The following is a 23,838-nucleotide window of genomic DNA, read 5'->3' as shown; positions in this document are numbered from 1 at the left end:
GGCAAATAACGGAAAGCGCCATTTTCGGCGGTTACGGCGGTAAAACGGCGGTTGGCGGCGCCGATTAATATTTTTATCTGTTTGATGATGCTCAAGGATTTACCAAAAAAATTTATAGGATTCTAGCTGTAATAGAAGCCACGATATTCATGATATATGTCTGTAGTAAAAGCCGGACAAAAATCGGTCATAAAGTCGGTCAGGGAGCGGTCAAACGGTCATAACACATTTTTTCTCAGAAGGTCATTGATATCTAAGTATTCACCAAAAAAATTTTAGGTTTCTCCTTATACACAAAAGTCATAATGTAGAAATTAAGATTTTTTTAGAAATTTTTTCTAATTTTGGTGCTACCCAACCGACTTTGACCGGACACCACGACCGACACAGACCAGATATCCTAATAAAATCAACTCTTGCCGACGTATAATTACTAAACTTAAAAAGTCATGAAGTCACAGCACTCCATCTTACCTACAAAAAAAATGAGATTGAAAAAACTAGAGGGGGGGGCTCTTGGAGCCCCCCCCCCCCCCGATCTGTAAGGGTTAAGTTTAGAATAATAAGGTTTTACTCTTTTTTGTGCATTTTTAAAAGCGAAGCTTTTCTATTATTAGGGTCGGTCCGTCCGTCCGTCCGAGAGAGATAGACAGATATTATTCGTTAATTTAGGAATGTTAGAATTGTCCTAACAAACTTTGCATGATGATTCCTGTAGTAGTTAGGTACGATTTAGAAAGCGTAGCAACTCTATAATCATTACCAGAATGTTCGTACGTCCATTTTAAACATGTTGATTTTTCTACTTTTTTAACAACAAATTTTTATGTGATCTAATTATCCGTTTGATCTGATTTGTGGTATATTGATTCCTAGGACAACAAAAAACAATATTATAAGCGAAGCATCTCTATAATCAAGTCCTAAGTATGTCCATAAACATTATCCTGTATCAAGCAGTTTTTCAACAAATTTACTTACAGTTTTGCGTTGACTCTTATACTCTTATATTCTGATTATTCAGTTCAGACACTAAACAAATGTTAATGTCCGTTTGTCCTACCGTTTCAGTGCTTCGCTTATATGGATGTTGTCATCCTTTTTAAGCATTTATGTTCAACAACGTGCAAGGTCAAATTTATGCATACTTCTTTGTTCTAAGTTCTTTGGGGAAAACTTTCTTTTAAATAATAATTAACATGTTCTAAAATTAGTACTTCTGCCAGAAAATAACATAATTTTTATGTTTCATAACACAATTTGTATATTATAAGCTTATAATTTCAAGAATCAATGTACTTCTTAGTATTGTAATAATATATCAGTAAGTATATTCTTAAAATAAATGTGTAGAATTTATTGATTCACATGAGTTAAATAAATTAACGAAAAGTGAATAGTTTGTATTTTAAATGATGAAATTTTGTACTGATAGAATTTTTAAAAAGGCTGATTCCCTTTTTTTGTGAGATATGTTTCTTAATCCCAAACCATACCCTAGGAAAACTCATTGTTAAGAAGTTAACCAAATATAGTTTGAAATGATTGGCATTTTGTCCAGTTATTATAACAGGGAAATATTGATAGAAAGTTGAAGAAAAAATAATGGATACTAAAAGTACAATTTATAACACTTGTTTTATGGTAGGTTTTAGAGAATTAACTTTCTAAACAATGCAGACAACTAACCCTTTGATTGCACGACCCTTGTCTAGAACCTAAATAACATGCATAGCAATTAAATGCGACTGTTTTGGGTCTAAGCATTCCCACTATACTATAATCTCCTCCTAATAGTGAACGAAATGATAAATAAATGACAGGGGAAATAGCAACCTAAATTAAATTTCTCCAATGGCATAATATCCACGTACATTAGGCTTCTACTGTGTAAAAATAACAGCCGCAACCCTATTTCGAGTTTTAATTTATCATTAAAAGGATTTCTTTCTGAAATAATTTACATATCCTTTTATTTGTGTTAAGATATATGTATTGGTATTTTGCCATTTTCAAGAGCTATTATTCTTTCAGGGAAATTGGGTATGTTTGATGTTTATGAAAAAACATTTAGATTTAAATGGATGCAATTTTTTTACAGTAAGATAATGGATATAGAATATACGTGGATATCATGACAGGTTATAAATATTGTCGCCAATTTAGGTTGCTAACATGGACATCACTTATTGGTGAGTTCGTTCATATATAGTATATAAGAGGGAAGGGGATGTGGTAAAGGTGGTGGATTGGGGTCGTTCTTTTATCCTTTTACCCCTGATTATTTTATTCTTTACACAATAAGTTTTGAACGGATATATACATTTTTTATGGTCACACCTTTTTCGAACATTTTTGGTTTAAAATGTTAGTTTTGCGTATTTATTATGTGCGATTCTACTACTCTATTCCTTCCGACCGTATATTGCTTCTGAAAAGCCAAAAACAAGATTAATCCTCAGATTTTTACTCTAAGACTACAAGCATTCAATTCCATATATGTATAAATTAAATTGATTATTATATTAATGTTGAGAGGTTTAGTGAGTTTTAATTTTATATATTCTCAATAATCTTCTTTTCATTAATTTGACAAATAAATATTTTGCATAGCTTGTGCGAATAAAGGTTTTTTTTATAAAATTTGGCAAACGAATTAATCACTTTTTAAGCAACTAGCGGCTGCGCTCCTATTATTTAGAGGAGGGTCAGAATAGAAAGGCTTATTTCTAAACATAAAATAACCTTAAACCATACAGCTTCCAAACAATGCAGCAAAACTCAATCGTTGTTGTGGTTATGATTTATAATTAATCTATTTTCTATTTCGAAACCTAAATTAATCTTTCCTTGAAAAGGAGTTATTTATATTTTAAGAAAAAAAATTTTAATAAATAGGATTAGAATTTAAAGGTCGTCTTACTTGTTGGAGTTTTATCAGTTTATTTTTGGACTTCTTAGATAGCTATTACTATTAAAAATACCAAATAAAAACAAGTATGTATAATATAATAACAAATATATATTTACAACAAAATAACATGATAATGATGTATGTGAATTAAAAATCCTCGAATTATAAGATAATTTAGATAAATATTAAGTAGGATTTAATTTTTTTCACTGATGATGGATGAATTGTCTTGTACTGTATTTTTTTGTGTTTCTGTTATCGATCAAAAATGTGTTGAAACCGCTATCATACAGTAAAAATAGCTCTGTCAGCGTTATATTGTTGTTTTTGGATGTCGTCCTCCACAGTGTGACAACTTTGTAAATTCTCTATCTCACCAGGTTCTATTTTTATATGGAAATTTCAAATATAATAAACTGGCAAAAACGCATATAAAAGAAGAACTTTTAGTTAATATCCTTTCAGATTTTTCTTTCCAGTATGGCTTAATATCCGCTAGTTTAGAACTAGTACCAAGCCATCTTGAAACATCATGTAAAGCATCGTAATACAGACAGTTTTACGAGTATTAAAACAAAATATCATAAAAAATAATCCCAGTTTTGTTGCCTTTTCCCTAATAAAACTGGTTTGAATCTTTTTTTTATAATAAAATCTGTGTAAAACTGTCTATTATACGAAACGATAAATAACTAAATTATAATAACTTGAATTATTTTTTTACAGTAAAAAAAATTATTAGCAAACATTTGAAATTTCCATTCCTTCAGCTTTCTGTAACTTTTTAGCATCTTGTCTTTTAATCCATTCTTTTAGCAAAATTTTCATAATAAAAACTATGAATAAAGCCAGAATAATTCCTCCAACTATAAGGATATAGGTCACTGCTTCATGCATTTTTCCTTCTGTTTTAATGCAATAACAACAGCTCATACGTTTTTATAAAAAAATATGTTTTTTTTATTATAACAATGCTTATTACTATATAGTTTTTGAATTACTGCATTATTAAGTAATAAAGTCTAAAAATAACGGTTACTGAGATATTAATGATTAAGATTTCCTATTTATAAGTTTAACAATTATTTATGGGGGAAGGGAGGGGGAATAAGAGAAGGGGTGTTAAGTCAGGTAACGATCTAAGAAGCACTAGTGAGGGAATGGTTGTGAGCGGTCAAATTGGTTGTACCGGCACGGTGTGTGTATGGTGTTTCTATGAAGCGACAAAATATATTTTTTATTTACACTAAATTTGCAATCATGAATATTATTGAGATGATAACAAGGACAACTTTACGCTTAAAAGTGAATACTTAAATTAAAAATAGACTTGATGAAATTAACTAATAAAAGTTTAGAACTTAGTAGCGAGAGTTGAAGTATTTTCAACGTATTTGTAGGAACACTAAACTAATGTCTTAACCTGATAGAATCAGTTATAACCATATTTATTTGAGATAGGCTTATCTATGACGCACTTACTGTTCTAAGTGAGGTACAAATGTGAGCATAGTTCTTGTAAATCACTAGTTTTATTATAGTACATCATAAAATTGAACATATCCTGTCTATAATGTACATTAGAGTATTTCTGTACAAACTTAACAGCAGAATAAGAACAATCGATATATTATTACTTGGATGTTGCACCAGATTTTCATGCCATTTAATACAGTTATACTCACTGCCTTTATGCTGGCTAAAATATTGATATCCCCATCGATCTCCTTTACCCCATCCCCCCCCCCCTTCTACTGGATGAACGAACTGACCATTTAATAAGGTTCATGTTAGCAACATGAAATGACGACAAATTTTCCCCTGTCAATATATCTACGTATCTTGCATATAATTAAACATGGTTTACCTATTAGTTTATTAATTCATAATTTTATTTATTTACATTAAATCATAATATAAAGTTGGAAGGATCTATCTTAGATATTTTCATAGTTGTAGACAACAATTCAGATTAAGGTTGATAGTTAGTTATATAAAACTTTTTAAAGATTTTTAAACAATCAATTTAAAATTAAAATTAGTTACTAAGACAGATCCTTAAGTTAGGAATCAAAATGTAGAATCCCCTTTTTAAAAGCGAAGCTTTTCTATAATTAGGGTCGGTCCGTCCGTACGTCCGTCCGTCCGTACGTCCGTCCGTCACGGATAGCTTTTTTCGTTAATTTAAACATGTTAGAATTGTCCTATCGATTTCAAATTTTGCTTGGTGATTCCTTTAGTAGTTAGGTACGATTTAGAAAGCGTAGCAACTCTATAATCATTACCAAAATGTCCGTACGTCCATTTTAAACATGTTGATTTTTTTACTTTTTTAAATAGCTTTTTTCGTTAATTTAGGCATGTTAGAATTGTCCTATTGATTTCAAATTTTGCATGGTGATTCCTGTAATAGTTAGGTACGAGTTAGAAAGCGTAGCAACTCTATAATCATTACCAGAATGTCCGTACGTCCATTTTAAACATGTTAATTTTTTTACATTTTTAACAACAAATTTGTATGTGACCTAATTATCCGATTGGTCTGATTTTTGGTATACTGATTCCTGGGACAACAAAGTACAATATTATAAGCGAAGCAACTCTATAATCAAGCCCTAAAAATGTAAGTATGTCCATAATCATTATCCTGTATCAAGCAGTTTTTCAACAACTTTACTCACAATTTTGCTTTGACTCTTATACATTTGCATTCTGATTATTCAGTTCTGACATTATACAAGTGTTAATGACCGTTTGTCCTACCGTTTCAGAGCTTCGCTTTTATGGATGTTGTCATCCTTGTTTTTATCTAAGAGAGCAGCAAATGTCCCCCACTTGTATTTTCAGACTTATGAAGAACCCTAACAAACCCACAAAAGGGCGTTATGAATTTAAATAAAAAGGAACATCTTAAAAAATAAGAATTGTGTTCAAAAACTGAAAATTAAAAGGAAAAGGGTTTGCTTTTGATGCTCTTCTAGAAGAGAAGAAAATTTGAAATTAAATTATAAGTTACTAAATTGTATCTAAAGTCCATGTAGTCTGGCATAATCTGCATAGTCATCTGAATCTATATGGCAGGCCTTCAGGTTTGTACGGCAGGACCCTAGATAGAAAGATACATAGATACATATCAGCATAGTCATCTAAATCTATATGGCAGGCCTTCAGGTTTGTACGACAGGACCCTAGATAGATAGATACATAATCAGCATAGTCATCTGAATCTATATGGCAGGCCTTCAGGTTTGTACGGCAGGATCCTAGATAGATAGATACATAATCAGCATAGCCATCTGAATCTATATGGCAGGCCTTCAGGTTTGTACGGCAGGATCCTAGATAGATAGATAGTTATATAGATAGATAGATAGATACATAATCAGCATAGTCATCTAAATCTATATGGCAGGCCTTCAGGTTTGTACGGCAGGATCCTAGATAGATAGATACATAATCCGCATAGTCATCTGAATCTATATGGCAGGCCTTCAGGTTTGTACGGCAGGATCCTAGATAGATAGATAGTTATATAGGTAGATAGATAGATACATAATCAGCATAGTCATCTAAATCTATATGGCAGGCCTTCAGGTTTGTACGGCAGGATCCTAGATAGATAGATACATAATCCGCATAGTCATCTGAATCTATATGGCAGGCCTTCAGGTTTGTACGGCAGGATCCTAGATAGATAGATAGTTATATAGGTAGATAGATAGATACATAATCAGCATAGTCATCTAAATCTATATGGCAGGCCTTCAGGTTTGTACGGCAGGATCCTAGATAGATAGATACATAATCCGCATAGTCATCTGAATCTATATGGCAGGCCTTCAGGTTTGTAAGGCAGGATCCTAGATAGATAGATAGATAAATACATAATCAGCATAGTCATCTGAATCTATATGGCAGGCCTTCAGGTTTGTACGGCAGGATCCTAGATAGATAGATACATAATCAGCATAGTCATCTAAATCTATATGGCAGGCCTTCAGGTTTGTACGGCAGGACCCTAGATAGATAGATAGTTATACAGGTAGATAGCTAGATACATAATCTTCATAGCCATCTGAATCTATATGGCAAGCCTTCAGGTTTGTACGGCAGGATCCTAGATAGATAGATAGTTATATAGGTAGATAGATAGATACATAATCAGCATAGCCATCTGAATCTATATGGCAGGCCTTCAGGTTTGTACGGCAGGACCCTAGATAGGTAGATAGATAGATACATAATCAGCATAGCCATCTGAATCTATATGGCAGGCCTTCAGGTTTGTACGGCAGGATCCTAGATAGATAGATAGTTATATAGATAGATAGATAGATACATAATCAGCATAGCCATCTGAATCTATATGGCAGGCCTTCAGGTTTGTACGGCAGGACCCTAGATAGGTAGATAGATAGATACATAATCAGCATAGCCATCTGAATCTATATGGCAGGCCTTCAGGTTTGTACGGCAGGACCCTAGATAGGTAGATAGATAGATACATAATCAGCATAGCCATCTGAATCTATATGGCAGGCCTTCAGGTTTGTAAGGCAGGATCCTAGATAGATCGATAGACATAAGGACATACAGAAAAATAAAAAGAGTTCAGTGTTTGTTATATTAACAGAAAGACTGACTGAAGAACATAAAGACATTCATACCTTTAGGAAGAATAGGTTTCTGTCTTCTCCATTTCTTTGTCTGCTTTTCTTCACCCTCCTGGCCAATCTAAAATAAAAACTTGATAGCAGATTACAACAAACAAACCAATAACCAGGTGCCTTAAGGGATAATACAATGGACAATAAATATTCAAAATTACATTTTCTGTAGATTTAAAATATTAATTTTAAAGTTTGGAAAACAACAAAGCAAGATTCACTAAATGTACCCAAAGTTTCAAGGCCAACGAATAACAAGACTTGCTAATAAAACTTTGGGTACAAGTATATTTCACAGTCAAAGTTTTATAATTTTTCTAAATATTAAATGTATTTTGTGATTTTCTTAATTATTTTGAAAGTTTAGGAAAGAAGTTTGCTGAAAGATAAATGAAATGTAGCTCTAAGATAAGAAAATAACAACAACTCTTTTTGTTGAAACTTGAAAATTAATTATCTTAAGAAATTGGACTGTCTTAGTCTTAGATAATCTATTTCTGGATTAACTTAATACTGTAGCCTTGTGTCTTTTATTGAATAGTAACTTTTTGTAATATGAAAAGTTACTTTGGAAATTATAGTAAAACACTAGAGGGGGAAAGGTTTAAATAACTTTATGCCCCCATCCCGAGGACCCTATGCTGACTTTCAATTGGGTCTTTAAAAATCAACCAACAGCTTCGGGAATATTAACACAGCCAAGTCGCTAAAAAAGAGCAGAAAAAAATTTATTAGCAGACGAAAAAGGTCCCCAACAGGTGGATCCAGGTAGTTGTTTGGTAATTCATCTACATTTATTGATTTATCATTTGGAAAATAAAATGTCACAGAATTACAAAAAAATATGTAGTGTGCCAAGTTATTTGATGCTAGACCGGCCTAAAAAAGACTAAAACAGATTTTAGCAATAATAATATAAACAAGGATGACAACATCCATAAGTAGCGAAGCACAAACTTTCGTGAATGGGACTGACGGTCATTGTTGTTTTTTTCAAATGACGGGATATTTAATTTTGATATCTTTAACTGAAAAAATTTTGAAAATAAACACCAAAGATATGGGGGAAAATGTAAAAAATATAAAAATAGCCAAAAACCTGCAAAAAGGCAGTCTGACCGTCATTGTTGATTTCTTCAAATGACCGGAAATTTAATTTTTATATCTTTAACTGAAAAAATTTTGAAAATCGGTCCATAAACACCAAAGATATGGGGGAAAATGTAAAAAATATAAAAATAGCCAAAAACCTGCAAAAAGGCAGTCTGACCGTCATTGTTGTTTTCTTCAAACGATGGGAAATTTAATTTTGATATCTTTAACTGAAAAAAGTTTGAAAATCGGACCATAAACACCAAAGATATGGGGGAAAATGTAAAAAATATAAAAATAGCCAAAAACCTGCAAAAAGGCAGTCTGACCGTCATTGTTGGGTCTCTAAACGACGGAAAATTTAATTTCGATATATCTAACTGAAAAAATTTTGAAAATCGGACCATAAACACCAAAGATATGAGGAAAAATGTGGAAAATAAAAAAATAGCCTAAAACCTGCTAAAAAGCCGTCCGACCGCCATTGATGTTTTATAGTTAATTGTGCTCCTTAATGATGGGAATCTTGTCAAAAAATTTCAGCTTTCTATCTTTTATAGGGGCTGAGTAAATCCCATTTCCCCCATAGCGTTACGGACTGACGGACTGACGGACTGACGGACTGACGGACTGACGGACGGACGGACAAAGCGAATTATAGAGTAGCTTCGCTACTAAAAAATACGTTAAAATTTTAAAAACATATAATTTACTTAATAATGACCAAAATGACGAGAAAATGATATTAAGCTTTCCGTGTCTTTAAAAAGTGTTTTGTGAAAATAAGTAAAGCATGAATAAGATATTTACGTCATAAATACGTCAAATTTTGCTGACTTCAGCAATCCTTCAAGTAGATAGCTATTTTTTGCATTCTAAACAAGGATGACAACATTCATACTTAACGAAGCACAGAAGTATATAAGTCTAAAATACAAAGTAGCTTACATGTAGATTGATTTAATAACTTTATACAACAGACTAGAATTTTGCATTTTCCCTACAAATTAATATTTCCATGTATTAAAGTGATAAAGTGAGTTATGGAGAAGATGCTCAACGGCTATAAATTTCATCCGAGTAACGTTCCAAACATACATACGGAATGATTAACAGACATTTGCAATTATAAAGTTGCTTCGCAAGTAAAAATAGAGCACATATTTTAATAAGGCATGACCGTCCGTTTATCTGTATGAAAAATGATAATTTTAAAAAGAAAAGCTTTGTTTGCTTCAAACTTTTCCGTCATTCAATTAATCACAATTCAAAATCTGTATTTTGAATACCTGGATGTCAGGTTACGATGTTACTTACTGTAAGTGTCATAAAATCCTAATTATAAAGTCGACATTAACTTCGTATGTATAAAAGGCTTTAGAATCTATATGTTATAGGTTTATCTAAACAAGGATGATAACATCCATTAAAGTAAATGGTAGAACAAACGATGTACGATGAACTCTTGTTTAGAGTCAAAACTTAATAAGCAGAATATTTATCCAAAAGTATAGACAAATTGTATATAAACATGCTGCAAAATTGTATAAATATAGGATTCTGTATAGAACAACTTACACTATTAGTACTTAATTGTAGAGATGTTTCAATAATAATATTGTACCTTGTTGTCATAGGAATTAATGTTTAAAAGATAAGAAGATACATAGTTGTTAAAAAAAGTTTAAAATCTGAATGCTTTTAATGGACTTATTTTCCTTTTGGTAACGATTATTGAGTTGCAACGTTTTAAATAGTACCTATTTGTTACAGTAGTCATAATCTAAAGTTTGAAACCGATAGAAAGATTCTAGAATGTCTAAATTAACTAGGAGCTAACCTTTGCGTAAGGACGGACTTACATACCCTAATCATAGAAAATTATAGAAATATTTGCATTTAAAAATATCTTTAAACTTTTAAAAATTGAAATCTGTCTTCCTTGTTTTTTTTATGCATTTTTCGTACTTGAAGTATTTACAAATAAACACAAAGTTGAAATATTTAAAATGTAAGTATGCATCATTCAAACTTTTAAAAATGAATTACATTCACATGCTTAAATTGTTTATTTATTTTAAAAGATTTTTTTAAAAGATATTAAAATGTAATATTGTTCGTCTTCGAGATTATTATTCTTTAAAATATTTATATGAAGTTTAACTATGGTACAAGAAAATGAGGTGGTATACCTCAAAGTGACAAGTCTGGTAGTGCGAATGGGGCGCTTGTCCAAAATCTGCGGTATGGAGATCGCTCTTCTATGAGTACTACTTAAATCCTACTTTTACTGCAATACACATAGGCATTCTCAAAGTCGGCTTGTCAGTGAAGAATGCTTTTCCTTTTATTCCCACAAGTATAATACGAATTTGGTTGAACCCGTGGCTGTTCAACAAATACCCACGCACGGTATTATATTGCTTTAAATTAAGAATAAATGGCTGGTTATGATGTTCGATCTATATCATATAAGTATATCAAGCACATAAGAAGGAAGATGGTTTTATAAAGTGTATTTATATTACAAGTGAATCAGTTAAGTATGAAAGATACAGGATAGGAGATAATAAACATAAGTAGTGTAGGACAGGAAAGTGCCTTAAGTCCAAAGCATCTAATTGTGCATAGTGTTAGACCTCTAACGTAAGACCTAGGCACAATTCATGCTAAGTACTAAGTAACCTAAATTAAACTACAATGCATGCTAAATTAACTAAGATCATTACCTTTAAGCCAGGAGAAGAACTTAATAGTTCAAGAGTCAATGAATAACTGAGTGATTTTAAGAAGTGCAAGTTATAGCGACAACTATTTACCAGGATCTAGTCCTTGTCTGTTTAATAAGGTGTTTGTATGTTAAACTTGTGACGTAAATATAGCTATGGCTGTAGGTATACTTAGTTTTACATAATGGTTACATGATTACTTCAACAATAGATATAATGTTTTATATAAGCATATAACAATATTCAATCACATATAGATTACCATGGATAGGCTAGTATTACATTACCCATATATAGTGTTATATTGGTAATAACAGGCTTGAAAATGCATAAAAATACATTAAAACTGCCTGAGGGCTGACCATATTATCTGTGTCTTATGCCCTGTAGTGCGCGCGATAATTGCTATAAACTGTCAATCATTATTTAGACTAAAGTCTTATATTGTGTTAAATTTATAGAGGGTATAAATAAAGTGAACTAGATGCGAAGCATTTCTATAAGAATCTTGTCTGTATGTTCAAAGAATTTTGAAATTTGGATGTCGCATCTCCAAGTCGAGCTCAGAACTCTCCCCTACCTTATTTTGAAAGTAATAAAAATAAGAGAGGGGCAAGTTTTTTTTAATTCTTATCACTTTAGTTAAGGTAAGGATAGTTTAAATATGGGTGGGTTAGAGCAACACAGGGATAAGGTATAGGAAAAAACTTACAATCCCAATTTATTTTTAAAAAAAGGGGGTGGGTTTTCAGTGCTCGATAGGCACTTTGAGGGAAAGCAACGAAAGTGGGTAGGGCATACCATATAACATTACCTATAGTATAGCTGTGCTACTTGTATTACACAATGTTATCTAGTTTCCAGGTGTATATTATACTAAAAGGTTAAATATTTACACGTTACACAAAATGCAACTAATTTTTTAACGCAATATGTGTTGTAAAAAACATTGACAAAGGGAATGCATTTTATAATTATTTATTTATAACACATTGTAATAACTTAAGTATATTGTATATGCACATGCAGTGACGTCTATAGGGGGTGTCAACGCTTCCCGAAAAAATAAAATTGGGACGGCCTGCCTTCCCTTTTTCAACTCCTTATGGTTTCATTTAATCCTCCCTCCCCGATGAATGACTGTGCCACTGTATATATGTTTTGTAAATTATTGAGTAGCTGTAATCGTAATGGTCACAAATGAAGATCTAAAAGAAGAGTTCTATTGGCATAGACAAAGCGGAAGAAAAAAATATTATAGATAAACATTAGAATTATATTATTACATTGAAAAGAAGAAAATTGCGGTTAGGTTAGTAAAGTATATCATCTTATTGTTCTTGTTATGCTTAAATGTTGTAATTATGTTCTGCTTCTCTTATGGAAATGTTTACCCTTGTTTTTTTTTATTTCCTGGCTATTTGCCAAACTAATTCTTAACAATTAAAACTAAAATATTCTCTTCTTTTACAATTTGAATTCCGTTTGTTGTGGATTTATTGTGCTAAAATGAAAGTCTCATAAAATTAGGTAAAATTGTTGAATTCTTCATTTTATTGTAATTGATGAGTTTAAAAGTCGTCTTTGTTACATGAACTTTTGTTTTAATATTTTCCATTATAGCTTCAAAACCAATTAATATCCGCTGGATTAGACCAGGTTCTCAGCCATACTGAAAAATCCTGTATAGTATCGTTTTACAGACAATTTTCCACGAATATTAAAATGAAAATAAAAACATTGATACCGGAGAAAATAAAACTAGTTTTAAAACAGCGGAAAGCTCTCATTCAACAAATTATGTTTTTTATTTTAATTTTTAAATCCTTTAGTAAACAAGAAAGTTAACCATGTACACGTTCAACAAAAAAACGAAGTAACAAAAGGACATAATCTAGTCATAGAATAGCTATACTTCTACAGGTGTGTTCTTTTTTACATATTTTTCTAACAATGTTTAATGTCTGTAACTGTCCATTCATCGCAATCAATTTTTGATTAACAACATACGCTTTCATTTTTCTACATTTGTACATATTAAACTATTCTAAATTCTACCAAATATTATTAGATTCAAATATGTCAAATAGGAACTTATTTTTCTATGTAACCAATGTTTGTGTTGATATTTATGATAGAATACGCCCATTACAAGATAATAAATTATGACTTCGGTCTATGTTGATGAGACTACAGCACAAAAGACGGAGAATAATCATTAGACTATCTGTCTTAAGTAATAAACAGAAAGTACAAAAATGTAAATTACAAAAATCACAATAAAATATTTCTTCTATTTAGCAAAACCTGAATATTTGAGATGTCTGAGCATTGAATTAACATTTTCTAAGGTTAAGCCTGGGTGTAAATCAATAACTTTTTAGGACAATTTTGATGATCAACAGTAAACAGTAATTACTGTACGTTTTGAAGATATTTAAAGGAAAGTTCGATAAATAGTATTGCTTTTGAGAGGAGGTTTCGGGTTCAAGTCTGAACCACACCACGTCAAACTAGGGACGTAAAAAATGGTACCAACTGCTGCTACGTCAGCAGCCTGACGTCAATAGCAAGAATAGGGGAATGTCTTGGCCCATAAAAAGGTGCAACTGATTACCATGCAAAGTTAGGACTTCCAGACAAAGGTCGTGCAACCAAAGAGTCTAATTGTCTAATGAACGCTTTACACCTAAATTTTAAGACACGGAGTATGTTTCAAGGTGCTCTACCACTCTAGTCTTTTTGTTTTTGTTTTCTTTCGTGTAGTTTAAATAAAAATTAACTACATACTTTTTTAGCCTAAAGAATTTGAAAGTGTTAATCTTTGTAAAAACTTGTAGCCTTCAAATGAGTGATACTGATACTTCGATTTCAGACTTTTCTCTAAAATTGTGTTTTTATGAATTAAGATATAAGCATATGCAATAAATGTTTAGTATGCTTATACAATTTTCTTTCCAATTTGAGCTGTAATTATATTTACAAAAGACTTCAGTCATAATATCATCATTAGATAATAGATTAATGTGAATTTAAATCTTGGTGCTATCATACAAAGTATCCTTTTGAGCGATTGTTAATCCCCTACCTTAATTTGGAAAACAAATGAAAATAAAGGGGGGGGGATAGTTTTCAGTTTGCTAGTTATTACTTAAAACGAGGCTAGGTTATATTGGAAACCAGGTCTTCCCACAGGTTTAAAGTGCTGTAATTATATTTACAAAAGACTTCAGTCATAATATCATCAATAGATTAATGTGAATTGAAATCTTGGTGCTATTATACAAAAAATCCTTTTAAGAGATTGTTAATCCACTACCTTAATTTAAAATAAATCGAAAATAAAAGGGAGGGGGGGGATATTTTTCAGATTGTTAGTTATTACATAAAACGAGGCTAGGTTATAATGAAAACTAGGTCTTCCCACAGGTTTAAAGTCTCAAGGGGTTATTCTTAGGAAAAAACTGATCCTCTACCTTGTTTTTAAATTATTTCAAAAATAAGGGGAGTGGGTTATCAGTGCTCAACCGGCCACTTATAAAACAGCATTTTTGCCTTTACCCCGTGATTTAAAATTCCCAGGTTTATCCTGTTAAAGTATTCCATTTATTTAAAGTATATTCCCCCATCCCTGATTCCCTGTGTATATGTCTAGAATTGAAATATATCTAGTTAAAATACATTCCCCTATCCCTGATGTATGTCTAGAATTGAAAAATGTCCAGTGCGTGACATTTAAAGTCAACTTAAAACATACAAAAAGCGTTTCTTTAATCTAGCAAAATAGCTGTTAATTTTGCACAGTCAACTTTTATATATAAGCATAAAGCAGCAAATTTTTTATTTTGATAGTCACTAAACACCTGGCTGGAAGTATAATTCTAGAGGATAACCTGCAATCTGTATGTCAGCTAACTGGGTAATTGCATTTTAATCACACATCTATAATGCAAAGTAGCTGATGTCTGTCCGTCTGTCCGTCCCTTTAGATCTCGGTAACCATTGAACCGATAAAAATCCGCAAAAGTTAGTTCTTAAAGAAACTCTGCTACAAATATTTCAGCGTTTACATTTTTCCCCTCAAAAAAATAATTCAGTAACCTTCCAATTCACTTTGCATTTTTGCAAATATTTTTAGTTGCGCAGCTACTCTTTCACTTTATAAATATACCAGCTGCTGTACCCCTAGCACGTGAGGCTCTGTATTCGAAGCCAGAGGGTAAATGCCAATAAACTATTTAAAATAGATTTTAGGATGATAATAGTATCTTGAACTTAACAAAGATATCGTATTAGATAAATTAAATGTCCAAAAGAGAAAATAATTAATCTAATGTTACTTCTTTTTAAGATAATTTACTTTAGAAAAAAGGTGCAGAAAGCAATAACTTTCCTACAAAAAATATTTCTATAAAGTTTATATGTGTAGATTGTAAATATTAGTAATTGTTTTGTTGTACACTTAGACTTTAGAAAAGTATTTGACAGTCTTGGAATAAGATATATAAGGTATAATCTGTTTTATTCAATAAGTTTTATGTGGATATGCTTGTAATAATCATGATTATTCTTGTTTTTTCTTTTCCTCAAAGCTTTTTGAGGCGTTGCATTTTAATGCTTTGGGCAGAAAAATAAATAATTTCAAAGGAATATGGGTGAAAAAATAAACATGTCAGTGTATTCATTTGTAAGCAAAGATTTTCTTTAACGTAGGGTTCATACGTCACTGACAGTATGTGTTTGATTTAAATACTTAAAACATGTACTGCTTTCTAAAAAGTTTTTTTCTGTTAAAGGAAGTTATGTAAAAACAAGGATGACAACATCCATAAAAGCGAAGCGCTGAAACGGTAGGACAAACGGACATTAACACTTGTATAGTTTCAGAACTGAATAATCCTAATATAAATGTATAAGAGTCAAAGCAAAATTGTAAGTAAATTTGTTAAAAAACTGCTTGATACAGGATAATGTTTATAGACATACTTACATTTTTAGGACTTGATTATAGAGTTGCTTCGTTTATTACATTATACTTTGTTGTCCCAGGAATCAATAAACCAAAAATCAGATCAATCCGATGATTAGATCACATAAAAATTTGATGTTATAAAAGTAAAAAAATCAACATGTTTAAAATGGACGTACGGACATTTTGGTAACGATTATAGAGTTGCTACGCTTTCTAAATCGTACCTGACTGCTATAGGAATCACCATGCAAAATGAAATCGATAGGATAATTCTAACATGCCTAAATTAACGAAAAAAGCTATCCGTTACGGACGGACGGACGTACGGAGTGACGGACGGACGGACCGACCCTAATTATAGAAAAGCTTCGCTTTTAAAAATACTTATATTTTATCAGCAATAATGTAGTTTTCTTATTATTGTACTAAAATACTATTAGAATACCAGCTGCTTCAACTCAAGCCTCTAGGGGTAACTTCAATTTGAAAATAAAATAGATAAAAACCTGCTCATACTTTCTTTGCAGCATATTTGAAATACATAGTAGTATGCAAGATATTAACAAACAAATAAAAACTTACTACCTTATATTACAGATTTGCTTAAGTTTATCGCTTTTAATATTAAATTTATTCTAGTTTCTAATATGCTTTGCATTCAGATTTCAAACTAATACATTTCTCTAATTTTAAATTTCAGAATAAATGAGAATAATGAAAATTTAAGCAATAAACCTTTTCTTTTTTGCTAGTAATGTAAACAAAACGTGATTACTATCTGCAAATAAATTACAGGTGCTTAAATTTTTCTCAAAAAGAATTTTATAACAGGTATAATGGATAAGATATATTGGGATATTTTATTTTGCTTTGTGAAAAGTAAGTACTAATAGGGATGGGGACTAGGGGGCCAATTGACTAAAACCTTTACTTGGCCGATACCAAGCTTTCATGAAAATTTAAGAGCGATCGGTCCTACTGTTTACAAGATCATAGAGGACATACCCACAGTCTACTGCTTTAGAAATTGTTTGATAAAAATATAGAAATATTTAAAGTCAGTTTGATGGCCGAAATTATGACAAAACATCCCTTACTCCATGAATAATTTGAGATTGCGGATTTCCTAGGATTCAAGCTTTGGAAAGGTCAAGTTCACCCCAACAAAATTTTAGGGAGTTTCAAAATTAATATATCCTATAGACAAATGCAGTGTCTTTCAGGTAAACATAGCTTCGTTTTGAATAGATTTCAAAAAATTTCCAGAAAAATATGTCAATTGTTGTTTTCCCTCAGAGTGCCTAGTTAACACTGGTAAACCCCTCCCTTCATTTTTTAATAAATTGAAAATGAGAAGGAGGTTAGTTGTCTTCCTTTGCTTTATGCCTAACCAAAAACCTGTGGGGCCTATACCTGCGGTGCCCGAACCACGTGGGGCTATTTAGTACCAAATATAACCGAATCTGATCTTGACCTAAAGTAATAAATAAACACACAAAACCACCCTCTTTCCTTATTTTAAGTCTATTTTAAATTCATTTTAAGGGGGTTAGTGCTTAACAAGGAACTTTGTGTGAAAGGGCCCAAAAATTTGTATCTTTTATTTAATAACCTTTTCTTATTTTAATATTACATTTTTAAAAGCAAAGCAAAATTTAAACTAATGAAAGGAAACAGACCAAAAGACAGGGCTTGCAGAGTATTTACACTATAAAAACAGTATAAAGTTTTGAAAGCACCATTACATAAATGCAAAGCGTATCTATGTTTCTCAATTTTTCAAACGTCTTAGATTGTTTTGACTTTCCTGAAACTTTTTACATTTCTTGAAAAATCTTTCAGTTAAATGTAAACGGTGACTTGTACTAAGCACTGGTCTTTTATGGCACTGTATAAAATATTTAAAAATGCTTCTTTAATTATACTCCTTATATTCATTAATATAAGTAAGTAAAACTTAAAATTCATCATTAACAGAATATAGTTACTTGTAAATGTAGGTTTCTTGGTAAACTAGATAGTGTATAGACTAATCTCATATTCATTCGGTGTTAATTTGAGCCAAGTTAAAAAACCTAAGTCGACAATTTTCAAAGTATATTGGGTTTTGCTTGTTTTTGTTGACCTTTAAAAGTGTCTTTTGTAAACTGGGCTATGCTAGTAACAGTTTTAGTCAATGAATTAAAACTGTACATTAAAGTGAATAGAGCCTTTCCCAAGTTAAGAAATTCCCCCATGGCATTATTATCAAACTAAGGTACCTGATTTTTAACAGAGATGCCTATACTAAATATTAGCAGAAAAGAAAGAAAAAAAAGTACAAATTATGAGTGAAGTGTGTTGATCACCATAAAAAGTATGTGTGTTTGTTTTATACCTTTCCTTTCCTTGTTATAAATTATATTAAAGTGGAGGTATGCTAGTTTAACATTTAAATTTATAGGTGTACGGAAAATGAGGGGTAAATAGGCATTTTTTGAAGAAAAGGTTCTCTTTAACTGTTAAGGTAGGTTTATTTGTCATCCATTGGTTATTAGATAATGAACTTATATGTTATACTTCAAAGTAATTAATAATAGTTAATGGAAACCAAAAAAACATCATTTGTTAATTAATTTATTAATTTAGGTTAGGTTAGGTAATGTTATGTATGGCATAACAAAGCCCCGCAGTGTTAGGATCGTTCACAAGGGTTAGGTATTAGACGGACCTTGACACAAATGTATGTTCACTATAGTTCTTTAATTATGGACTACAAACTTTTTTGACACGATTAAAGTGTAGTAACACTTTTAAAAAAATAGAAGTTGTAGAAAAAATATCATATATACGTTCTAATTATGTACAAACAAACTAATTTGCAAATTATAGAGTAACTTCCCTTTTGAAAAAGGACAAACTTACATTTAAAGAGCATGAAGTTTCACCATAAGGATTTTTAGCAACACAAGTATAAGTTCCTTCATCTCCTGGGCCGACATCACTTGAAAAAAATAGCATTAAACATGAATATACACCAAAGTTCGATGATGTTCATTTTTTTAACATATTCATCTAATTACACACTTTTATATAAATTTATCAATTAAGTCAATCCCCTAACTCTCAACTTTTTTTTTTTAATTTTTTTTTGATGGGATCATTTAACTTTGGAGGGTGGTGTTACCCACCAACTTAAAGTTATAAACCTTTAAAGGACCTTTCAGAAGCTACACTGTAAAGGAGAACCATGTCGGTTAAGCAATTACAGAGATCCTTCAATACACACAGACAGACAAAAACAGATCCTGTTGCTTTTATATAAGGATTTATAAATCTTTAAACATTACCTCAACATAAGTGTAACTCTGCCGTTTCTTGGATCATAAGAGGTAATTTTGCCTTCTCCTGATTTCCCGCTGTACTCCTATTTTTAAAGTTATTCATTTTTAACAGTCATTCTAAAATTTGCATTTGTGTATCGGAATTTCATTTGAATCAATGCAATGTACAACAGCCCTTTGGATAAAAATACTAAATTGATATACATCCCCATTGATATAGATTACAATTAGGGGTTTGAAAAGTTTGGACACTAAACTTGATGAACCAATCAATCAATATTTTATAAATGTCCACAAAATTGTTAAGCCAACGAATAAGAAAACGATATTATAAAACTTGAAGGACTATTTTAATAAACAGTCCAATGTCGGATTATTTTTTAAAAGGTAAAGTAAGAACCTTACCGTGAAAGAAAATGGGCATTAATGCCATTTTATGGGCCATGGTATTTCCCATATACTAACTGTCAGAAAGACATTAATCCTGCTTCTTTATAATAAATGTATGAAGGTATACAAATAACAATTTCATCGATTTAAATAAACATACAATTACAATCTAGTTATTATTTATATAATAACTTTCTATTTTAATGCTTTTCAGGGAAGAAAGGAGAGGTAAATATGTAGATTCAAGGTTAATTGTTTTTCACTTAATTTGTAACACTAAATGTGACCAAGCACAAAGAATATTAATTTTGGCAGACATTGCCATTAAATTAGTAAATTATTGCTGACAAATGAGTTTTTTTTCAATTAAAATTATTAAAGTGAACTATTTTATTGACAATCCCTAAAAATAGATGATCTAAATCACTTGTGGCGTGCACAGCGTTTTGACAGGGGGAGTAAGCCCTTAGTAGAAAATTTAAAAAAATGGAAGACAAAGCCCAAAAATTATTTTTTTTAGGGGAGTATTAACTAACACCCCCTTTTTGTTACATTACTGATATTTTTTCAGCGTTTTTACTTTTCTTATTATCTTATTACAATTGACTTTATGAAATTCTTATAATAAAAATAATAAGTATATGATGTAAGACAATATTTAATTGATGTTACATGTGTAATTCTTATTTTAATGATGTTTAATGATACAAAATCATTAAAATAGGATGATTTGGACTGTATGACACCTCCTTTTCCAAGTTACTTATGTTGATATTTACACTTTATTTATAAATCAGTATGTATGCATTAAATAATTATATGTTGCCTCAAACTTTTCCACAATTCAAAAATTATCATTTTCAAGACAAAATACTTTCATTATTCCAAAAATATCTTTACTATAATCTATATATCAAAATCTTCCACATGTGGAACTTCCACATATTTTCAAATTTTTCAAGGACCTAGCGCAAAAGGCAGAGATCTCAAGGAATAAGACAATGGAGGATTATTTGAAGCACATACAACAAAGAAGATAAAGTATCTTGTTATAAACAAAGCTTCTTGTCTTTTTATTGTTTGAACACTGGTATATTTGAGCCAACCAATCAAGATTTAATAAAAATATTTCTCGTATTTATTCGAATCCGGTGGATAGGAACCGGTTCTAATCTATACGAAAAAACTATGTCTAGCATCGTATTATATCCAGCTTTCAACTAATATAAAAATGTACAATCATAAGATTAAAACCAGTTTTTTTAGCCGGTGTCTTCGGCACCTCGAGGCTAAAAAAACTGGTTTTAATCTCATAATTGTACATTCTATATCCGCGGAAAGCTATTTATAATACGATGCGAGAAATAACTATTAAAGTTTTAAGACACCGATTGAGACAGTATGTTTTTAAGTCTTGCAAGTATAATTCACAGTCTAGTGTTCCTGGAAAAAGGGCAGTTTGTTTTTTACTAATAATTTGCGATTAATATATTTGAAATTAATTAAATCTTGCGGCAGTAATTGCAAACCTCTGTTTCTATGTACCTATCTGAGTATACATGTGAAAATGTCAAATAAAATTGCTATAATTACAATGAATTTTCATTGATGAATTTCTCAAACAAAACATAGAAGACAAAGATTTTTTAAAATAATACTTGAACAGTGCAAATATTTTAAAGATAGATTTATTCATGAATATATAAATTGATGAGGTACGTGTGATTTAAGCAGTTATTTTTGGCAGGGACATGAAAGTTATATAGTTTTAATAATGTTATTTGTCTGTGTTACAGTATTTGTTTTTTAGTATCTTTATCACTACACATACATAGAGAGAACAGAAAATACAAATAATTCATTTTTTAAATAAATGTGTTGCATCTCTAAAACAAATATCTTCCTTTTCTGGTGCTTTTATATTTCGATTTAAAACTCGAATTTTTTAATATGTCACTTATTCAATCAGTATTGAAAAGTGTGGTAAGCTGTTATAGCTACTCTGTTAAACTGTTTTGATCTAATAAAAAGTAGTCATAGCTGAATTAATATCAATAGTTTAATGACATTATATTAATATCATCATAATAATGTTGACATAATAAGATGAAGACACATTTTTTGCAGTGGGTACATAATAATTTCGTCCTTGGTTTATACTTTTTGTTTACATTCATAGATTTATCATGGAAATAAATCAAATTTATTGCAATATCGATTGGATATTATAAATTACTTTGCATCTAATAATGAGAACTTTTACGTTTTAAGTGAAGTTTTTATTTAATTTCACATTAGAAATTTAAGATGCTTAGCCCTAAGCATTTAAGCCAGGGATCTAAAGGGATAAGACAATGGTCAATAAATTGATATACGTCACCAATGGTGATACACAAAATTACCCTTTTATATATGTAGATTACAATTATTTGCTGAAAAGTTTGGACACTCAACATAGTGAACCAACCAATCAAAATGCATATAAAGTCCCCATTGTTGATAAGCTAACAAATGAGAAAAGGCATGATTAAACTTTCGGAACTAGTGTAATAAACAGCTCATATCGGTCTATCGGTTAAATAGACACATAGACATCCTGTTACTTTTATACACATATTTTGTTTTTTCTGCTTCTATTTGATGTATTCGGAGTTATGATAAATTACTAATTGTTAATGAATGAATGAAGGACGGGAAACAAACTTCCCTAATTGGTGTCCATATATTGCTGAATAAAAAAAAGTTGTGAAAGACTTTTTTTAATATAAGGGTCAATTAAAAAATTAATTCATTTTATGAAAATTGTTTCCCTAAATTTTATTTACAATTATTTGGACTAATCGAGACATGATTTTAACTTTCACTGGGTATGAAATATTTAAGTATCATTTACCTATAAGATGTTTTACTCAAAATGAATTACAGCGATAAAGAAAAGGGCAGACGAGAATTAACCTACTTACAAGAGTATTAGTGTGTGTATGGTTCTCCGTTTGTTTAGTAAGACCTCATAAACAGCGGACTGATGCCTCCACAATTTAAGGGAAGTTTTCTATGAGTTAAGTGGTTTAGGTCAGGTTTTAGGCTTTTTTAAGGTAGGGGTAAAAGGATTACCCTGTATCCTCAAAAAATAAAATGGCTTAGGCAATAATCTAAATATTATTTTCAGTGTATTTTGTGAACATCATAATCTAAACAGCTATAAGCAGACAAATTTTTTTAATAAAATAATAAAAAAAGTTTAGAAACCGCAATTATTACTAAATCAATCTTATTCAGACGGAAATTTGAAATAGTGATTTCTAGAATAAATTAGGACGTATTGCAACAACTAAAAATAACAGTCGGTAACGAGGATATCATAAACTGTAAACATGATTTTATAAACCAGCCAAAATTTTTGTAATTTTTTTTAATATTTCATTCATAGAAAGTAAAATTCTTGATTTCAAAGCAAAACTTTTTTCCCTTTGAAGCTTCTCATAGGTCCTGGGAAGGTGTATAAATTAAAACTATTTTGGGGGAGGGTACCTTTAAAAAACAACCCAGCCCCTATTTTTTTTAAAGTTGAGTGTCAACCCCTCCAACCTTACTTTAATTGCCTCTAGGGGCGTAGCCGATATTAATTTAAGATTATTTAAATTTTATATTATATAAAAAATAAGGTCAATTGTGTCCTTAGCTTAAGATTTCAATACTACATAACTGATTGAAATCTCGCGAATTTAAGCAAGCTTCACATAGGTCCCAG

At 30.8% G+C, this 23,838-nt stretch overlaps 1 protein-coding gene across 2 annotated transcripts in view; it reads right to left on the bottom strand.

Annotated features, from left to right (window-relative positions):
• Nucleotides 1–3,002: 3,002 nt before the first annotated feature.
• Nucleotides 3,003–23,838, bottom strand: part of LOC145314586 (fibroblast growth factor receptor 3-like) — a 24,406-nt gene continuing 3,570 nt past the window's right edge. Inside the window, exons 4-7 of one of the 2 annotated variants that reach the window (XM_080154565.1) lie at nucleotides 19,704–19,777; nucleotides 19,279–19,357; nucleotides 7,582–7,648; nucleotides 3,003–6,020 (exon numbers count right to left, since the gene is read on the bottom strand). In XM_080154565.1, the coding sequence (XP_080010691.1) occupies nucleotides 5,941–6,020; nucleotides 7,582–7,648; nucleotides 19,279–19,357; nucleotides 19,704–19,777 (300 nt within the window). In that variant the 3' untranslated portion in view covers nucleotides 3,003–5,940. Of the gene's footprint in view, nucleotides 6,021–7,581; nucleotides 7,649–19,278; nucleotides 19,358–19,703; nucleotides 19,783–23,838 lie in introns of both variants that reach the window. The other variant, XM_080154566.1, reaches the window with a different exon arrangement.

This window comes from Acartia tonsa, chromosome 3 (assembly GCF_053477335.1).
Source record: "Acartia tonsa isolate MP-2025a chromosome 3, ASM5347733v1, whole genome shotgun sequence".
Classification (NCBI taxonomy): Eukaryota; Metazoa; Arthropoda; class Copepoda; order Calanoida; family Acartiidae; genus Acartia; species Acartia tonsa.
Note: the sequence above shows the minus strand (reverse complement) of the source record. Positions and strands in the feature narration are given on the sequence as shown.